The sequence below is a fragment of the Geospiza fortis genome, unplaced genomic scaffold, assembly GCF_000277835.1.
Source record: "Geospiza fortis unplaced genomic scaffold, GeoFor_1.0 scaffold366, whole genome shotgun sequence".
Lineage (NCBI taxonomy): Eukaryota > Metazoa > Chordata > Aves > Passeriformes > Thraupidae > Geospiza > Geospiza fortis.
The window spans coordinates 96,310-110,895 of record NW_005054342.1 but is presented as its reverse complement, the minus strand read 5'-3'; the positions used below and the strand labels follow the sequence as shown (position 1 = coordinate 110,895).

Genomic DNA, 14,586 nt, shown 5'->3' with positions numbered 1-14,586 from the left:
CGGCGGCTTTTCGGGGAGATTCTGGGCAGGGTCAAACCAAGAGGCTGGCGATTTGCTCGTAGAAAGTGCAGGCTAAAAGCTCCCTCTACGTGACTCTGCATATCACTTGGCAAGAGCGAATTAATCCTTTCAAGGAGTATCAAATAACGACGCGAGGGGATGAGCTAAGAAGATGAAAACGTTCAGCAGCAAAGCATACATGTTGGGAAAATTAATGATTTATTTTTCTTTGTCAAAACTTTAGCAGTGACTAATACATTTAGTTTGTTAGGCTCAGGCATCCTGCTTGTTTCCACTGTTTGGGAATATTAGTATTTCTCCTACGTGCTGAGGCACAAGATCAGTAGAATCATTTAGGAATTACTCCATAGGCCAAGGTAAATTTCTTAGGAATGAAATAGGACGAGGAGCAATGGCCATAAACTAAAATACGGGAAATTTCATCTCACCGTGAGGAAAAACTTTCCCTGAGGGTCCCAGGGAGGCTGTGGAGTCTCCCTCTCTGGAGACGTGTCCCCCGGACACGTCCCTGTGTCCCCTGCTGCAGGGTGACCTTGCTTTGGCAGGGGGATTGGAATAGATGATCTCCGGTGGTCCTTTCCAATCCTAACAACTGTGTGATTCTATGATTTTCAGAGGATACTCACTGCTTTCCATTTATTTAGGAAAACTGGTCATGGAACCTAGATAGGAGCTGAGAATGCTCCATCAAGGTCATCCAGATCAGATGCACCGTGGCTTGTGTGAGTATGGAAGCTGCCAATTCAGCTTAACTTGGATAGTAAATATTTCTTGCATTTAATTGAACTGGCAGCTCTTGAGTATGTCTGGACAAGTTTTAGGAAAGGTGAAGTAAGGAGTTACAGCCCAACAGCCTGGTCACTGGAAGAAAGGTGGAAGTTGACAGCATTTTGACTGCACCAACTTTGTTAATACCTCAATGATATGTGATATGATTACTCAGATTATTTTATTCACTAATTTTTTTTACTCATGATTACTCAGATTATTTTATTTGGTTTTATGGAGGTTTTTCTGTTTTGGTGTATATTTAATTATACCAAAATATCTCATTTACACATTGAATTGCATGATCCCTCTATAATTTCTTTTCCCTGTTTTTTTCCCATCTAAGCTACCATAATGGTTAAATGTGTAACTTGGTTCTTTACTTCCTTAAAAAATACCTGGAAAATAAGGTAATCTGAAAACATTTTGCTTCTGAATGTAAAATAATAGACTTATTAACCTGTTAAAGTGAACATTCGGATGTGCTTGTAGAGGCCTAACATGGCTCAGAGGAAATTGTGGCTAACATGGCTCACTGGAAATCTGTTGACTTGCAAAGGAATGGACCAGACTAAGAAATCTGTTGTTATGTTTCCTATGTGTATTAAGCTCCCACTTATTCTCTGGGTAGGTTCACTTCATCACCAGGTGAAAATGCATTCCAGGTGAAGATCACTGCTCCTGAAGAACAGTTCACTCGTGTTGGTGTGCAGGTATTGGACAGGAAAGATGGTTCCTTCCTCGTGAGGTACAGGATGTATGCGAGCTACAAAAGCCTGAGGATAGAAGTCAAAACAGGAGATAAGCATGTTGCAAAGTCTCCATATATTTTAGAAGGTAAGAGGCACAACTACACACAGGTTTCCTGTCAGGGCTGACAAAGTATGTCCCAGAATGTCTTCTGCTAGAAGCACAGGATTCTTTGGGACCTCGTACTTCTCTAGACTATCAAATCCCACTGGAATTATGGATTCATTATATGCATCCTACACATAGTATTCAAAATAATAAAAGGAAGCAAATGCTGTGAAGCTGTTGCCTGATAAATATAGGTGGAAGGATCACACATAAGCTGATATAGGTTGACATGACTCCATTAGAGTTAAAAAAAAATTCAGACATACCCATTTAGAGTTGCTGCAGTTTTGGCCCTAAGCAATGAATGTTCAGTGCTTGACCCTGTTCTGTGATCTCAACAGCTCAATATTATGACTTATTAAAAGTAAAATAATAATTTTGTTCCCAACAGGACCTATTTACCATGAAAACTGTGACTGTCCTCAGGAGGAAAGCAGTGCATGGCTGGAAGAGATGAACTGCCCTCAAACCATTCCACAGATTCAGAGAGACTTAGCAAATTTCCCCATTGTTGACCCAGATAAGATTGCAAAAGAAATTCCGCAGAGGTTTGGACAAAGACAGAGTTTGTGTCACTACACCGTCAAAGACAATGAGGTATGGAATCTGGTTGATCTGAAGTCCATATGGAAATTTGGTGGCAAGCCATGAGCAGTTTGGTTGTTCTGAGTTGTAAAAGCTTCTTGTAGTGTATTCTTTAAGAACAAGACTTTGCTTGCTTCTCTGTCCTTGAAGACTTTGCAGTTTGTGTATGAGCTCAGCAATGTCTGTCCTACTTTTGTAAGTGTTTTTTTGTCCATGTTACAGCTGAAACACAGTGAAAGCAAATTACTTTCCAGGCAATCAATGCGAGTACTGGGCACACATCCAAGTCTCCTAAATGCTAATTCAGTTTCCTGTTCTCTGAGCAATACTGCTGTGAGGTGTCACAATAATCTAATTTGAAGTACATCAATAAATTATATCATGCATAATTCTGAGATACCACTTTTAGCTGAACTGAGCATCAGAGCTGCAATTCTTTGTAACAGAGAATTGTATATACTGTACTTATTTCAGTGGAGTTTTATATGGAAATCAGAAGAATAGAACACCACAGAGACAGGCAACAGTTTCTGCTTTCATGAAACAGACCTCAAACATCTGCAAAAGCAAGCAAACCTTGTAATTTTTTTCATCACTTTTCTGTGATGAGATTTCTACTGCTTTACAGCTGATTCATAAATCTATACAGCCATATAGTTTGTCTGAGTAGTTACTATGTCACTAAAAGAGCTCTGAATTGTGCCAGCCATTCTCTGAAATTAAATCACCCAATAAAACCTTTGTTTATTTTCAGGTTTATATAAAGACATATGGGGAACATGTTGGCTTCAGAATTTTCATGGATGCCATACTGCTTTCTTTGACCAGAAAAGTGAGTACATCTGTACAGCCACTTACTCTGCATGTCCTAATTTATAGAAGCCTGGACTTAAATACATGTCAGCGTATTTGTTGCTGTTTCTGTTAAAAAACTCTTGCTCGTTGATTAATTATGGAAAAGTCATGGATTTTCCTTGTTTGGAGCTGTCATGTTCTAGAATGCCATCTGATTGAGTATCACAAAAGTTAATTGAATAAGCAGGCTTTTATAGATGAGTTTGATAAGCCAGGACAGGGTGTCTTGGTTTGGTTTTTTTTTTCCTGTAGAATAAATAAATCATCCTGTGGCATCTAACAGAAAATTCTGTCTCTGCAGGTACATTGCTGCAAAAAGCTGAACAAAAGTTAACATAACATGTTAAAGAAATATCAAGTAACCTTTCCACTATCCTCAGGATTAGTAATGGATCAGTTATGCTACTCTGGCTGCCTTTGGGTGTCATGCTTTAAGGATTGCACTATTGCTAACATTGCTGAACTAACATTGCACAGGAAAATGGGAAAAATTACTAAATGTACAAATTAACAATTATTTAACTGGAGGTGGTTTCATCTAACACTGTCTATGGGAGGACACGATGTCTAATGGAAGACATGAATGCAGAATACAATTATTTAGAAGATTGTTCTCTGGAAGATGGAAGTAAACTGTTCTTAGTGTCAGTAGTGTTGGACAAGAAATAATGGAGTTAAATTGCATCTAAGGACTTTAGTCTAAAAGTTGAAAAAGGATTGCTAACTCCAAAACCAGAAACTGTTTACTGATCTAGAAAACACAGTTCATATTATTCCCATTAAATACCATTGAATAAGAACTTTTATTAGGATAGTGTCACTGAGTGACAGTAGATAGTTGGTTGGAGAAGAAGGTTCAGGCTGCTGATGGATTCTGCTGCTGAGGATGTGTAGAAAATACAACTTGTAGGGTTTATGCCCATTACAACCATTAGATGGCACCATAGTAATGAAGTTCAGTGCTGAGCATTAGCCTGTGTAGAAAATACCCTTCGAAAGGAATAGAGTATCTGCCACCATTTGGAAATGTTTGATATTTGGCAAATTATTAATTTCTTTTGTTTTGAAAGAGGCAACTGAGAACAATGTATTGGAGATGCATTTTTTAGAAATGAAATGAAGAGCGTGAACTGCGATACGACATTAGTTCTGCACTGACCTTTTATGTGCCTTCAGGGTTCTGTAAAACGCAGCCATATGTCATGTTTTGCCTTTTGCTCTCCAAACTGAACTGTCCCACCATTTTCAATGTTTCCTCACAAGGCAGCTGGTCCTTTCTTTGGAAAACTACAAAGCTGCCTCTCTTTGTACCTTTTCTTACTTCACTTGGAAATACCCAAACCAAACTCAATACAGGGGTGCATCACAGTTTCATAAAGCAGCAAAATTATGCCCTCTGTCTCGCTTCCTGGCCATCAACAGTATTTTTCTTGTCTTTTGGCTGTGACAGTGAGTTTGGGTATGGGTCCATGCCACCAAATATTTTAAATAAGTGATGATGTTATGCTTAATAATTAACTGAAGCACTGACTAAATGCAGTCTTCCCATCATGGCTGTTTATTTCTGTTTCTTCTCTTCTGTTGGATTTAGGCATCCTGCAGATATAGGGTGAATTAGATCACTGATGTGACAGAAAACTGATTTACCAGCCAGCATCAGTTTTCCATACAGTAACAAGATGATCCAGCTTACCTTGGAACTGTACAGTTGCTGACTAGGTCCCAGTGCTAGCCTGATCAAAAGATTGTGTGGCTGATCGTGTAAAGTATAACAGGAAACCATCCTCTAAAAAGGGGGCTTCTATGCCTTATGTGACTTTGTGCAAATATTTTTTTTTTAAATACCATTTTGTAGGCTTTAATCTGTGGTCTCAGTACTTCTAACAGGTTTCTAAATGTCAATGATTTATTACAGGTACTTTAAGTATATTAGACACCTGGCAATTTTTCCTCTTAGTGAGGTTTTTGTTTTCAAAATGCAAGATGCCAGCAGAATACTGTTTGTGCTAAACTGCATTTGTGCCTACTTTGCTTCTCTTTAGGTGAAAATGCCAGATGTAGAATTTTTTGTTAATTTGGGCGACTGGCCTCTGGAGAAAAGGAAGCCCCCACAGAACTTGCACCCGATCTTCTCGTGGTGTGGGTCCAGTGAGTCAAAAGACATTGTCATGCCAACATACGACTTAACAGACTCCGTTTTGGAGACCATGGGACGGTAAGAAATGGCTTAAACTTTTCACAAAATTCACAATGAATGATCTTCCATAGAGATCTGTATGGTAACAGTATATTAACTATTTTCATTTACCCATTGAGACACTGGCAACCCAGGTAGGCAGTGACTGTGTAATCAATATATTATTATACTTCACTGTTTCATTTCAAAAATCTAAATTTATCTAAATGGTCAAATCACTAAAACCAGCAGTTAAGAGTGTTTCAAGGCTAGGCATTTGATTTGTTTGCTTTGTTTCTCCCACCATGAACTTGTTGACAACTGGCCAGGCGTCTTTCTTTCCTGATTTTGTTAGAATTTGTTTTTTGCCTACCTTTCAAATCCCAACATAGCTATTGGGAATTTTCAAACTAGGAGCTACCATCTCCCACTTTGCTTACTGACCATAACTAGCCTTAGCAACTGCTCTTTTCTGTCTTGAAACACTACAAAGACAGCTTGCTTCTAAGAAATCTTTGAAATCCATATTGAATTTAACATTTCACTGCATTTAGTTCAGGTTCCTTTTTTTTGTCAAAAGTTTTTCTAATTTGCTATCCCTTGCCCTCCCAGTTTATGTGTTTAATTTCTTAACATTTTTAAGGATGTGCAATATATTTTACTAAGCAAGTTACAGTACCTTGCATCACCTTCTTTGGCAACTGTATCCACTTTTACCTATTTTTTTCCCCGTGGTATTGTTTCCACATGCCATGGATGATGATGTTGAATGATGCTCTCATGCCACACACCCATGAACTTAACATTCATTATCTGTTTCTGTTGCTGCAAAATGACTGATACAGTAACACATGACGGTGTGCTCATGACTTGCCTTCATCTTTGCTCTCTGCCTATGGGTACTGTGAACTCTTTTAAGTAACTGCACTTTAAAAAGTTTCCAGTAGGCTTCACTATTAAACCACTTCTTTCTGGTGCAGAGTCAGCCTGGATATGATGTCAGTCCAAGCAAACACTGGCCCATCGTGGGAAGACAAGAACACTACAGCCTTCTGGAGAGGACGTGACAGCCGCAAAGAGAGGCTTGAGCTTGTAAAACTCAGCAGGAAATATCCAGAGATCATAGATGCTGCTTTCACAAACTTTTTTTTCTTTAAACATGATGAAAGCCTCTATGGCCCTATTGTTAAGCACATTTCATTTTTTGATTTTTTTAAGGTAAGTCACTAACCCTTTTTCATAGAACTCACTTCTCACTGTTTCCCATTATCAAATGACTTAGTATGTATTATTGAAAATAAAGTGATTTTTAGTTTTTCAGGACACCACCAGTAGCAAGCATGACTAGACATCCCTCCAGTGGGATTAACTGCTAAGTAGCTCTTACCCTCAGGATAGTAATGTCTGATTTACATCTAAAGGTTCTGTAGAACCTCGTGTAATCTATATATCTTCAAGTTCCTTTTTATTTCTTTTTCCTGATTCAGCGATCAGGACTACTAACATAACTAACATAGTGGGAAAATCAGTGGATGAAGTGGCACATCTACCCTCACATCCAAGGATGAGCATCTAAGAATTCCTGGAGAACTTAACTGATGAAGCTCTGTGTACCCTGCACTGTGATGAATTCCAAACTAGATAATAAAAGCTTCTTAGACATTGATGCTTGCCTAGCCAGTCCTACCTGTCTCAATATCGGCAAGTCAGTAACACCAGTGCCCTCAGAATATAACCTAACCAAGCCAGGGATCTTGTGGTTTTTAATAACTTCTGGTCCTTTTCTTTCCAGTATAAATATCAAATTAATGTTGATGGCACAGTGGCAGCATACAGATTGCCTTATCTACTAGCAGGAAACAGTGTGGTGCTAAAGCAAGACTCCATCTACTATGAGCACTTTTATAATGAGCTGCAGCCATGGAAACATTACATCCCATTTAAAAGTGACCTGAGTGATCTGCTAGAAAAACTACAATGGGCAAAAGATCATGATGAAGAGGTAAAATACACATTTAGAAGTATGCAGTAATGTTTCTAGAAGAGAATAAAATTTTAATTTAAAACAAAGCAAAAAAAACACTAGAAGAACTTGAAATTTATTTTCATCAACTCTACAAAGAAGAAAAACACTCAAAAATGCATAATATTGTCCCTAATTCGAAATCAAATTGAACTTCAGGAAAAAAAAGAGTATTTTCCTAACAATGCCTTAACTTTTAACAATAATGTTTTATTTGAGTTATCCTAAACTGTCAACTTCATTTGTAACTCCACAACCAACAGTAGCACCCTGAAACAAATACTAGTTCTGGGCAATAAAAAAAATAAACCAAACTTTCATTTTCTTTGACAGGCAAAAAATATTGCAAAATCTGGACAAGAATTTGCAAGAAACAATCTCATGGGAGACCACATTTTTTGTTACTATTTCAAACTTTTCCAGGTCAGTATATTTTTAATGGCTACTGGAACAGAAATAGAAATCACACAGCAAGAATTTAGGGCAACAGAGCTGCTGGAAATTGGCCAGTCTGGTACCTGATGCCATGAAGCAAGCAGCAGCAATTAAAAACTTCATTTGGTTTTTACAAACATTTTATTCAATTATATGCTATGAAACCCCTTAAGACTATGCTGGCTGTTTGAGAGGCAGTGGGATCCCATAAATCTTTATCTAATCTGCCAGAATATGTAGCCCACAATGATCAAAGAATTCCACATCAGACGCACACCCTGTGAACCACAGCTGAAAATATCTGTGCATTAGCACCAAGATACCGAACTCCAGGGAGGCACCCGAAGGGGCTCCCATCTGCAGCTGAGTGTTCCCTCACCCTGTCTGTGACAGTCTGCAGGAAGAGCTTTTACAGAATTGCTCAGCTGATTTGGTACAATATTGGCAACTAGATGTACAATCTAAAAAATGTATGGATTAATGATACCTTCCTTTTTTTAAAACTAGGAATATGCCAGCTTGCAAGTGAGTGAACCAAAAATCAGAGATGGAATGGAGAAGGTGCAGCAGCCCGATGATGACCTTTTCCCATGCACTTGCCACCGAAAAAAGGTACAGTCCATGCAGGGTTAACTGTAAAGTGCTGCGTATCTTCAGTTCCTGCTGAGCCCTGCTGGAGCAGGGCTGCTCAGTGTCCCACAGTATCAGTTATCAGGCCAGGCCATTAACACCTATCGAACTTAGAAACACTTCTTGATGTATTTGCAGGACTAGAGGACTAGACAGTGAAAAATAGGCTTCCAGTTAACTGAAACATGTTTCTTCTTTTTTGACTGCAGGCCAAAGATGAACTCTGACAGAAGTAAATAATTTTTTTCAGTATTGACCCAAATTCAGACTGTCTTCTTAAAGAAAGAAGAAAAATCTGGGTTAGTATGCCCGTGGATATTTTAAAGTTTACCATTTCATGATCTATGTATGGAAGAAAACAAAGCACCCCTGATTTCCTTTTTATCATGCAGTGGTGACAGAGCCTTATTCAAACACATTTTTATAATTTTTTTTTAAATAAAAACCATGTTTGTATCAGTTATGTGTTCCTGTCCTGTGTTACCTTGGAAATGCAGATACTTTTTACATGCTTGTGTAGAGTAAGTCTTTTCACAAACGTGAAACTGTTCTGCAAAGAAGGGCAGATGAGAATTGTACACCTTCCTCCCACTCTGTCTGTCTGTCTATCTATCTATCTATCTATCCATCCACCCAAAGGCTTCTTTTTTCAGACCATAACTGTGCCCCTTCTGAGAGAATCTCAAAGGCAATGCTGTAGGGTTCATAATAAATCTTGTTAACCTGAAGGAAACCCACAATTCCAATATTGCTGTAGGCTCAGTTATACCAACATGTTACTCACAGCCCATAATGACAAAGGCTGCAGCTGCCAGTACACACAAAGTGTCTCATCCATTCTCCAGTGTCAGAGCTCAGACAGGGACCCGAGTTCCTCCTGTCACAATGGATGGAGAACTGGTTCCTGCTCCAGGAGTTCCTCCATCACTAAACACAATTTGTCTATCAGTTTTTATTTATCAGAGGGCCTCTGTGATCAGTCTTTTACACAAAGGACATTGGTGAAGGGGGACTCCTCAAAACTGAACCATGTTCTTTGTTCCACACACCCAGCTGTGCCTGCATTACCTCCTCCTCCTCCCCACAGAGGCAGAATCTGGCTCCCTAAGGTGGAAGACACTGTGATCAACCAGAGATTCCTCTTCCTGCCTCACAGGTTTGGAAGCACCTGGGAAGGCCAGCACACAGCACCAAGGCAAAATAGTACACCAGGCTCACCAGCCTCACAGAATGTGATGGCAGAACCCTAAAATCAGTAGGTTTTAATTGCAAGTGAGTACAGCATCAGTAATATACTCAGATATTGAGGAAGCCTAAAGATACGCTGTCGAAGTAGATTTTTTCCCGTATATTACTTCAAATATTAGTAAAAAAGCATTACTTAATCTTCTGCATTCCCAAGTGTTGTATATGGATATTTGCATAGAAACACAGAGAACAATGCTGCCATGATGTATTTTCTGTCCTTCAGGAAGTTCTTTATTGTTTTGTATTTTTTTTCATTCTTACAAAGCTTTATTTGTGTTTTCACTTAGACCTCTGAAAACATCAGTTTTTAAAAAAATATGCTTCTAAAAAATAACAAACCCCTTATTTGCCACATTTAGGAAAAACTAAATGAAGATACTTCTTGAACACTGCAAATTATTTGTGCTACAGTTGAACATTCTCTCTAAGCCAAGAAAAAACTTGTGCATTTACTTCTTCCATGACATCATCTGCCGTTCGTCCTTTGACTGCCATCCCATGGTTTGCTTTATCAATCCAATGGATTTTGTTAGGGGCTTTCATTTTGCTCACCACACCTTCTAGCAATTGCTATGGAGAAAACAAGAATGCAAATATTAGAGAATCGGCTGCTACAAACTCTGGAACTCCTAGATATCTCTTGCTTTGCCTGTGTAATGCAAAATAAGCAGCTCCTAAAAAAAAAAAAAGATGGATCTCTGTGCACATGAAAAACACCTTGCTAGGAAAATGGGATGTATTCTCTATTCAGGATATGAATAGTGGGATCTGCTCAAAGCTTCACCCTCAAACAGAGAATAGCAGAAAATTAAACTTCAAAGGAATCCATTTTCACTGCCAGAGGGTAGTGCTGGCAATAAAATGATAGAATTGCAGTCAGATTTGTCTGCAGAGGCTGAGTGGCAATGCAATTCCTTAAGACTAGCTTTGACACTGTTGAAATTTCTCAGCAAACAGATCTAAGAACCAGCTCAAAAGTCAAAGATTCCCCCATAAAGAGGGCACTCCAAGGATCTGCTGGTCACTGGCCTGACTTATTTTGGCAACAAATCCTCACAAAAGCACTATGACTCCTTAGAAACTGTCCAAGCATGGAAAATGCCAATTGCACATAGCCCCAAATTCACACTGGCCTGTTCAAGAACAGCAGACACCTGTTTGCAAGGAAACATGGCAGAAAAGCACTCTTTCTCTCCATCTGTACACCTGCTATTCATCTCTACAAAACTATCACTTTCTATCACAGAAGCCTGACTTGGGGGTAGAACTGCTTTGCTAGAAGAATTTGCCATGAAAATGTGACCAATGTGACATTGTGTGGTGGCACTACACAGGTTTTGTAACTTGAAATGGTTGAAACAAAATAGCAAATAATTCACTCCTTCCATAGACCACTTTTAATTTATGCAATCCTATCGAAACCACTTAAATCAGGGGTATTTCAGTGACCCAAAGATGAGCTTGCTAAAGTGGAAGATCAAGCATGGTCCATTACATTTTAAGCAGCAAAAGGAAGCCCTGCCAGGCTTCCTTCAGAAGACACTTATCTAGGCAAGGCTTTTAATCAGGTGAAATACAGGCATCACTGAGGCTCATTGCTGCTCCTCCAGACTGCCCTTTCATAGCAGGATTTACAAGGGTACTCACTTTTTCACACATCTCATCTGCTGATCCCAAGACAAACAGCACTGGACATGTGATCAGTAATAAATCTTCATCCCGGAGCTTGGATTGCAGTTTTGGTCGATGCAATGGGTAAGATAAACACATGAGACCTTGAATGAAGCCATCATCATCATCATCACCCTGGCTCAGCTGACGTATCACAGAGGCAGCAGCTCGTGAGCCCATGGAACGGCCTTTCTCCCATGCAGAAATACAGGAAAAAAAGTATTATCTGCTGTCACCTCATCTACATTCTGGTTTAGTAAACAACTCCCCAAACCAATCCAACTGAGTGTATTTCAGTGTCACAAAATGCTAGGGATGTTCTCCTTCATGAAAAACATTAATCCTAATTTCAACATTTTCTGCTAAGATATTTGTCTAGTTGTAACATTTACACCCCTGTTTAAAAAAGAAGGGGAAAAGAAAGAAAATATAAATGGATAGGGATCCCTTGCAATACTGGAAAAAACAACACCCCATCCTGGGGACAAGGGAAGAGAAGGATTGGTCCTACGCTCCAGAGCCTGGAAATCTGAGACAGCCATGATAGTGTCCTGTATCATTATTTTCATGCAACCTCAATTTGCTCAAATTCAAAACAAAATTCTCTGCTTGATTTCACTTGGCTCACAAAACAAGCCCAGCCAGTGTTATGCACACCTTGAACTTCAGCCTAAAAGTAAAAGTAGAAGGGAGGGAAAAAAGTGTGAACTTGGAACATGAGGTCAGTCAGTAACAGCAAGGGAATATCAAAGTATCTCCTCAAAGAGGAGGCATATGAGCTGACAATGCACAGAAATTGAGCGCTACAAATTGCTAGTTCTTATAGCAGCACAGACTTGGTTCACTCAAGAGAAAACTTAGAATTTCCCCTATCAAGATATTCCTAACCACTCCCATCTATTCCCCTTTCCACGTAACATAGCTGACTTTTTTTATCTGCCACTAGGTTTTAATTACCAAAACCTGTTTTAGGAAAACTGTTTTCTATTTATCAGTAACCAGCATTCTTCAAGACCTGCAGTTAAAAAGTACACATGGATAATCAGAAAAGTCATGCCCTGCAAATTCTAAGTGACAAGGAAGTTTTTTCCCAAAGTACCTGGAAAATACAATCTATTGCTCTTTCTTTCCTCTTCTGCAGTAAGATCTATGGCATCATAAGGAGGGTTCATTTGCTTGTCACCAAAGTGGGACAGATTTGGAATACTTACAGATTGCTATTACTAGAGACAGTACAAGAGAGAAAATTATTGATAATAAAAACAATACCTGCAAGGAAAACACCAGAAAGTTTATAATCATCACAGAGTTTTAAGTATTCCTAAAGAAATAAGAGAAAGAGAAGCATTACAAGTCGGAATTAAGACAGCTGGGAAGCTGGGAATCTCTTCTGTTTGTAGCTACTACACAGAAAATGGGAAGCTCTTTCAGCACTGAAGATTAAAGAACAGGTACATACATACAGGTGCTCTCTTGGGTTTTATCACATAAATGGTTTCATAACATTTTGCAGGAACAACATAATCAATTTCACATTAGCTCTCAGCAAGTCTAAAATATCAGATGCCCTATAAAGTTACCAAAACATAATGGATTACTCTGTATCAACTCAGTTATAGTAACAGACCCCATGCACACTCTTGGCCCATCAAAAGGAAAAGCAGGTTTGCAAAAATGCCCTTCATTGAGGTTATGGATTTCCAATTACAAGTTTGTGACATGACCAGTTAAGTCCAACAGAAAAGATAAAATTCAGCAACATTTTTTCATGTTTTAGGAGATAACTGTCATCTTAGCAGCTGCCTTAAAATTATCCTTACATAGCAGCATATTAACATAAACACACTAACAACATTATGCTTCTTCCATAAAAACTGGAGATGCCCATGAAAGACAGTAAAGTCTGACTCCAAATTAATGTACATATAATCACAATGACATCATACAAAATTCCTTTAGAACTGGACATTGTTCCCCTATGAAAATGCCCCCTGCTCAATGCAAGAAGATCACCCATCCTAAATTCTTCATCCAGCTTGTTTCCACCCTAAATTCTTCCACTCTTTGCAAGCTGTAAGTTTTCCCATGAAACACCCTTGCTCTTTGTCAGGCTTTTCTTTTTCCCTGAACTCAAACCTGCACACTTGTGGCAGCTGTTCCAGCTGTTGCCCATCTAAGACCTGCTTCTGCTGTTTCTGTTCACACACAGTGTTCCATTTACCTAAACATTGGTTCTAATTTTCCCACTGCTGCTTGGCTAATCTCTGGCTGTAATTTAAGAAACCTGGAAGACAGCACCCGTGGATCTAAGCTTTGGTCTGAGAATTTTTTTCACTCCTTACCACAACTGCTTTGAAAGCCTTAGTCCTGTAGGCTACATTAAGGCCTTTACAAGTAAACCGCAGGCACAGAACTCCATGGGATGCAAGATAGGCTGCCAAGGACACCAAGTGAGGGAAATTCATGTCTCCTCCAGCTCCATGAGTAAGAATCACTCCATATGTTGGTTTCTTCTCTGGGACAGAAAAGATAGCATCAAGGTATTTGTTTCCAAAAGGTATTTTCACTTTAACCTAGAAATGAAACAAACCCCAATATTATTATTAAAAAAAAACAAAACAAAACAAAAAGCCCCCAAAGAAACCAAGAGTGTTCCCAGTCTATACATCTACACATTATTATGAAAAAAAACCCCAGAAAATTAATAAATAAACCAAAATTGCAAGCCTGTTTTTATTTCTTCTGTTTAAGAGTACTAAATGAGTGACTGCACCTCTGGTTCAAAGATTTTCCGTACAATAATGGGCAAGTCATTTTATGGCTCCATATCTTATGTTCTGCATTAGGGAATGAAGCTTCCAAGCACAAACTGAAATGGTTCTGACCCTCTCTCTATATCTATGTCTAGCTTTTCCAGACCTAACTAGCTGCCTAGACCATAATATGTGACATTAAGACACAGCCTAGCAAACATTTTGAAACCACAGAGTGATTTCAATCACCAGTGAGTGAAGCAGCAGCCTGCAGAGAGGCGAGGAACGAACCTTCCCCAGGGACAGGGGACAGCACCGGTTCAGCCAAAGCTCCAGGGGGACACAGGGCCTCCATCAGCACAGCCACAGACACAAGACCTGCTCATGTTCTACGGAATGAACGGCCACTGGGCAACACAAACATCCCTGTGGCGGCTTCTGAGAGCAAGAAGGCCACCCTGGGGCTGGGATAAACTCAGTGTCCCGAGGGCGTTCCATGGCAGCGCTCCGCAGAGGAGCTGCACAGGCCGGAGGAGGCGCTCAGCGGCCCTGCCGCACCGCCG

The 14,586-nt window shown here is 39.4% G+C and overlaps 2 protein-coding genes across 2 annotated transcripts; one reads left to right on the top strand and one right to left on the bottom strand.

Moving 5' to 3' along the window:
* The first annotated feature begins 1,402 nt into the window (after positions 1-1,402).
* On the top strand, positions 1,403-8,814 carry POGLUT2 (protein O-glucosyltransferase 2). The gene is made up of 9 exons (XM_031058382.1): positions 1,403-1,626; positions 2,039-2,244; positions 2,987-3,064; positions 5,130-5,302; positions 6,244-6,481; positions 7,056-7,265; positions 7,620-7,709; positions 8,229-8,333; positions 8,561-8,814. The coding sequence occupies exons 1-9, from the start codon at positions 1,545-1,547 to the stop codon at positions 8,576-8,578; spliced, it is 1,200 nt and encodes a 399-aa protein (XP_030914242.1). The 5' UTR covers positions 1,403-1,544; the 3' UTR covers positions 8,579-8,814.
* Positions 8,815-9,852: 1,038 nt separating this feature from the next.
* Positions 9,853-13,839, bottom strand: TEX30 (testis expressed 30). Its single transcript, XM_005422670.2, has 4 exons — positions 13,613-13,839; positions 12,540-12,591; positions 11,247-11,458; positions 9,853-10,169 (listed from the first exon to the last, which is right to left on the bottom strand). The coding sequence occupies exons 1-4, from the start codon at positions 13,733-13,735 to the stop codon at positions 10,005-10,007; spliced, it is 552 nt and encodes a 183-aa protein (XP_005422727.2). The 5' UTR covers positions 13,736-13,839; the 3' UTR covers positions 9,853-10,004.
* Positions 13,840-14,586: the final 747 nt, after the last annotated feature.

What these genes read in the sequence shown, in the direction of transcription:
- POGLUT2 (XM_031058382.1), top strand. Translation starts at nt 1,545, where the DNA reads ATGTATGCGAGCTACAAAAGCCTGAGGATAGAAGTCAAAACAGGAGAT. An exon ending in GTCTCCATATATTTTAGAAG is followed by an intron (nt 1,627 to 2,038) that starts GTAAGAGGCACA and finishes TGTTCCCAACAG; the next exon opens with GACCTATTTACCATGAAAAC. An exon ending in CAAAAGATCATGATGAAGAG is followed by an intron (nt 7,266 to 7,619) that starts GTAAAATACACA and finishes TTTCTTTGACAG; the next exon opens with GCAAAAAATATTGCAAAATC.
- TEX30 (XM_005422670.2), bottom strand. Translation starts at nt 13,735, where the DNA reads ATGAATTTCCCTCACTTGGTGTCCTTGGCAGCCTATCTTGCATCCCAT. An exon ending in AGGCTTTCAAAGCAGTTGTG is followed by an intron (nt 12,592 to 13,612) that starts GTAAGGAGTGAA and finishes TTATTTCTTTAG; the next exon opens with GAATACTTAAAACTCTGTGA. An exon ending in CAGATGAGATGTGTGAAAAA is followed by an intron (nt 10,170 to 11,246) that starts GTGAGTACCCTT and finishes TTTTCTCCATAG; the next exon opens with CAATTGCTAGAAGGTGTGGT.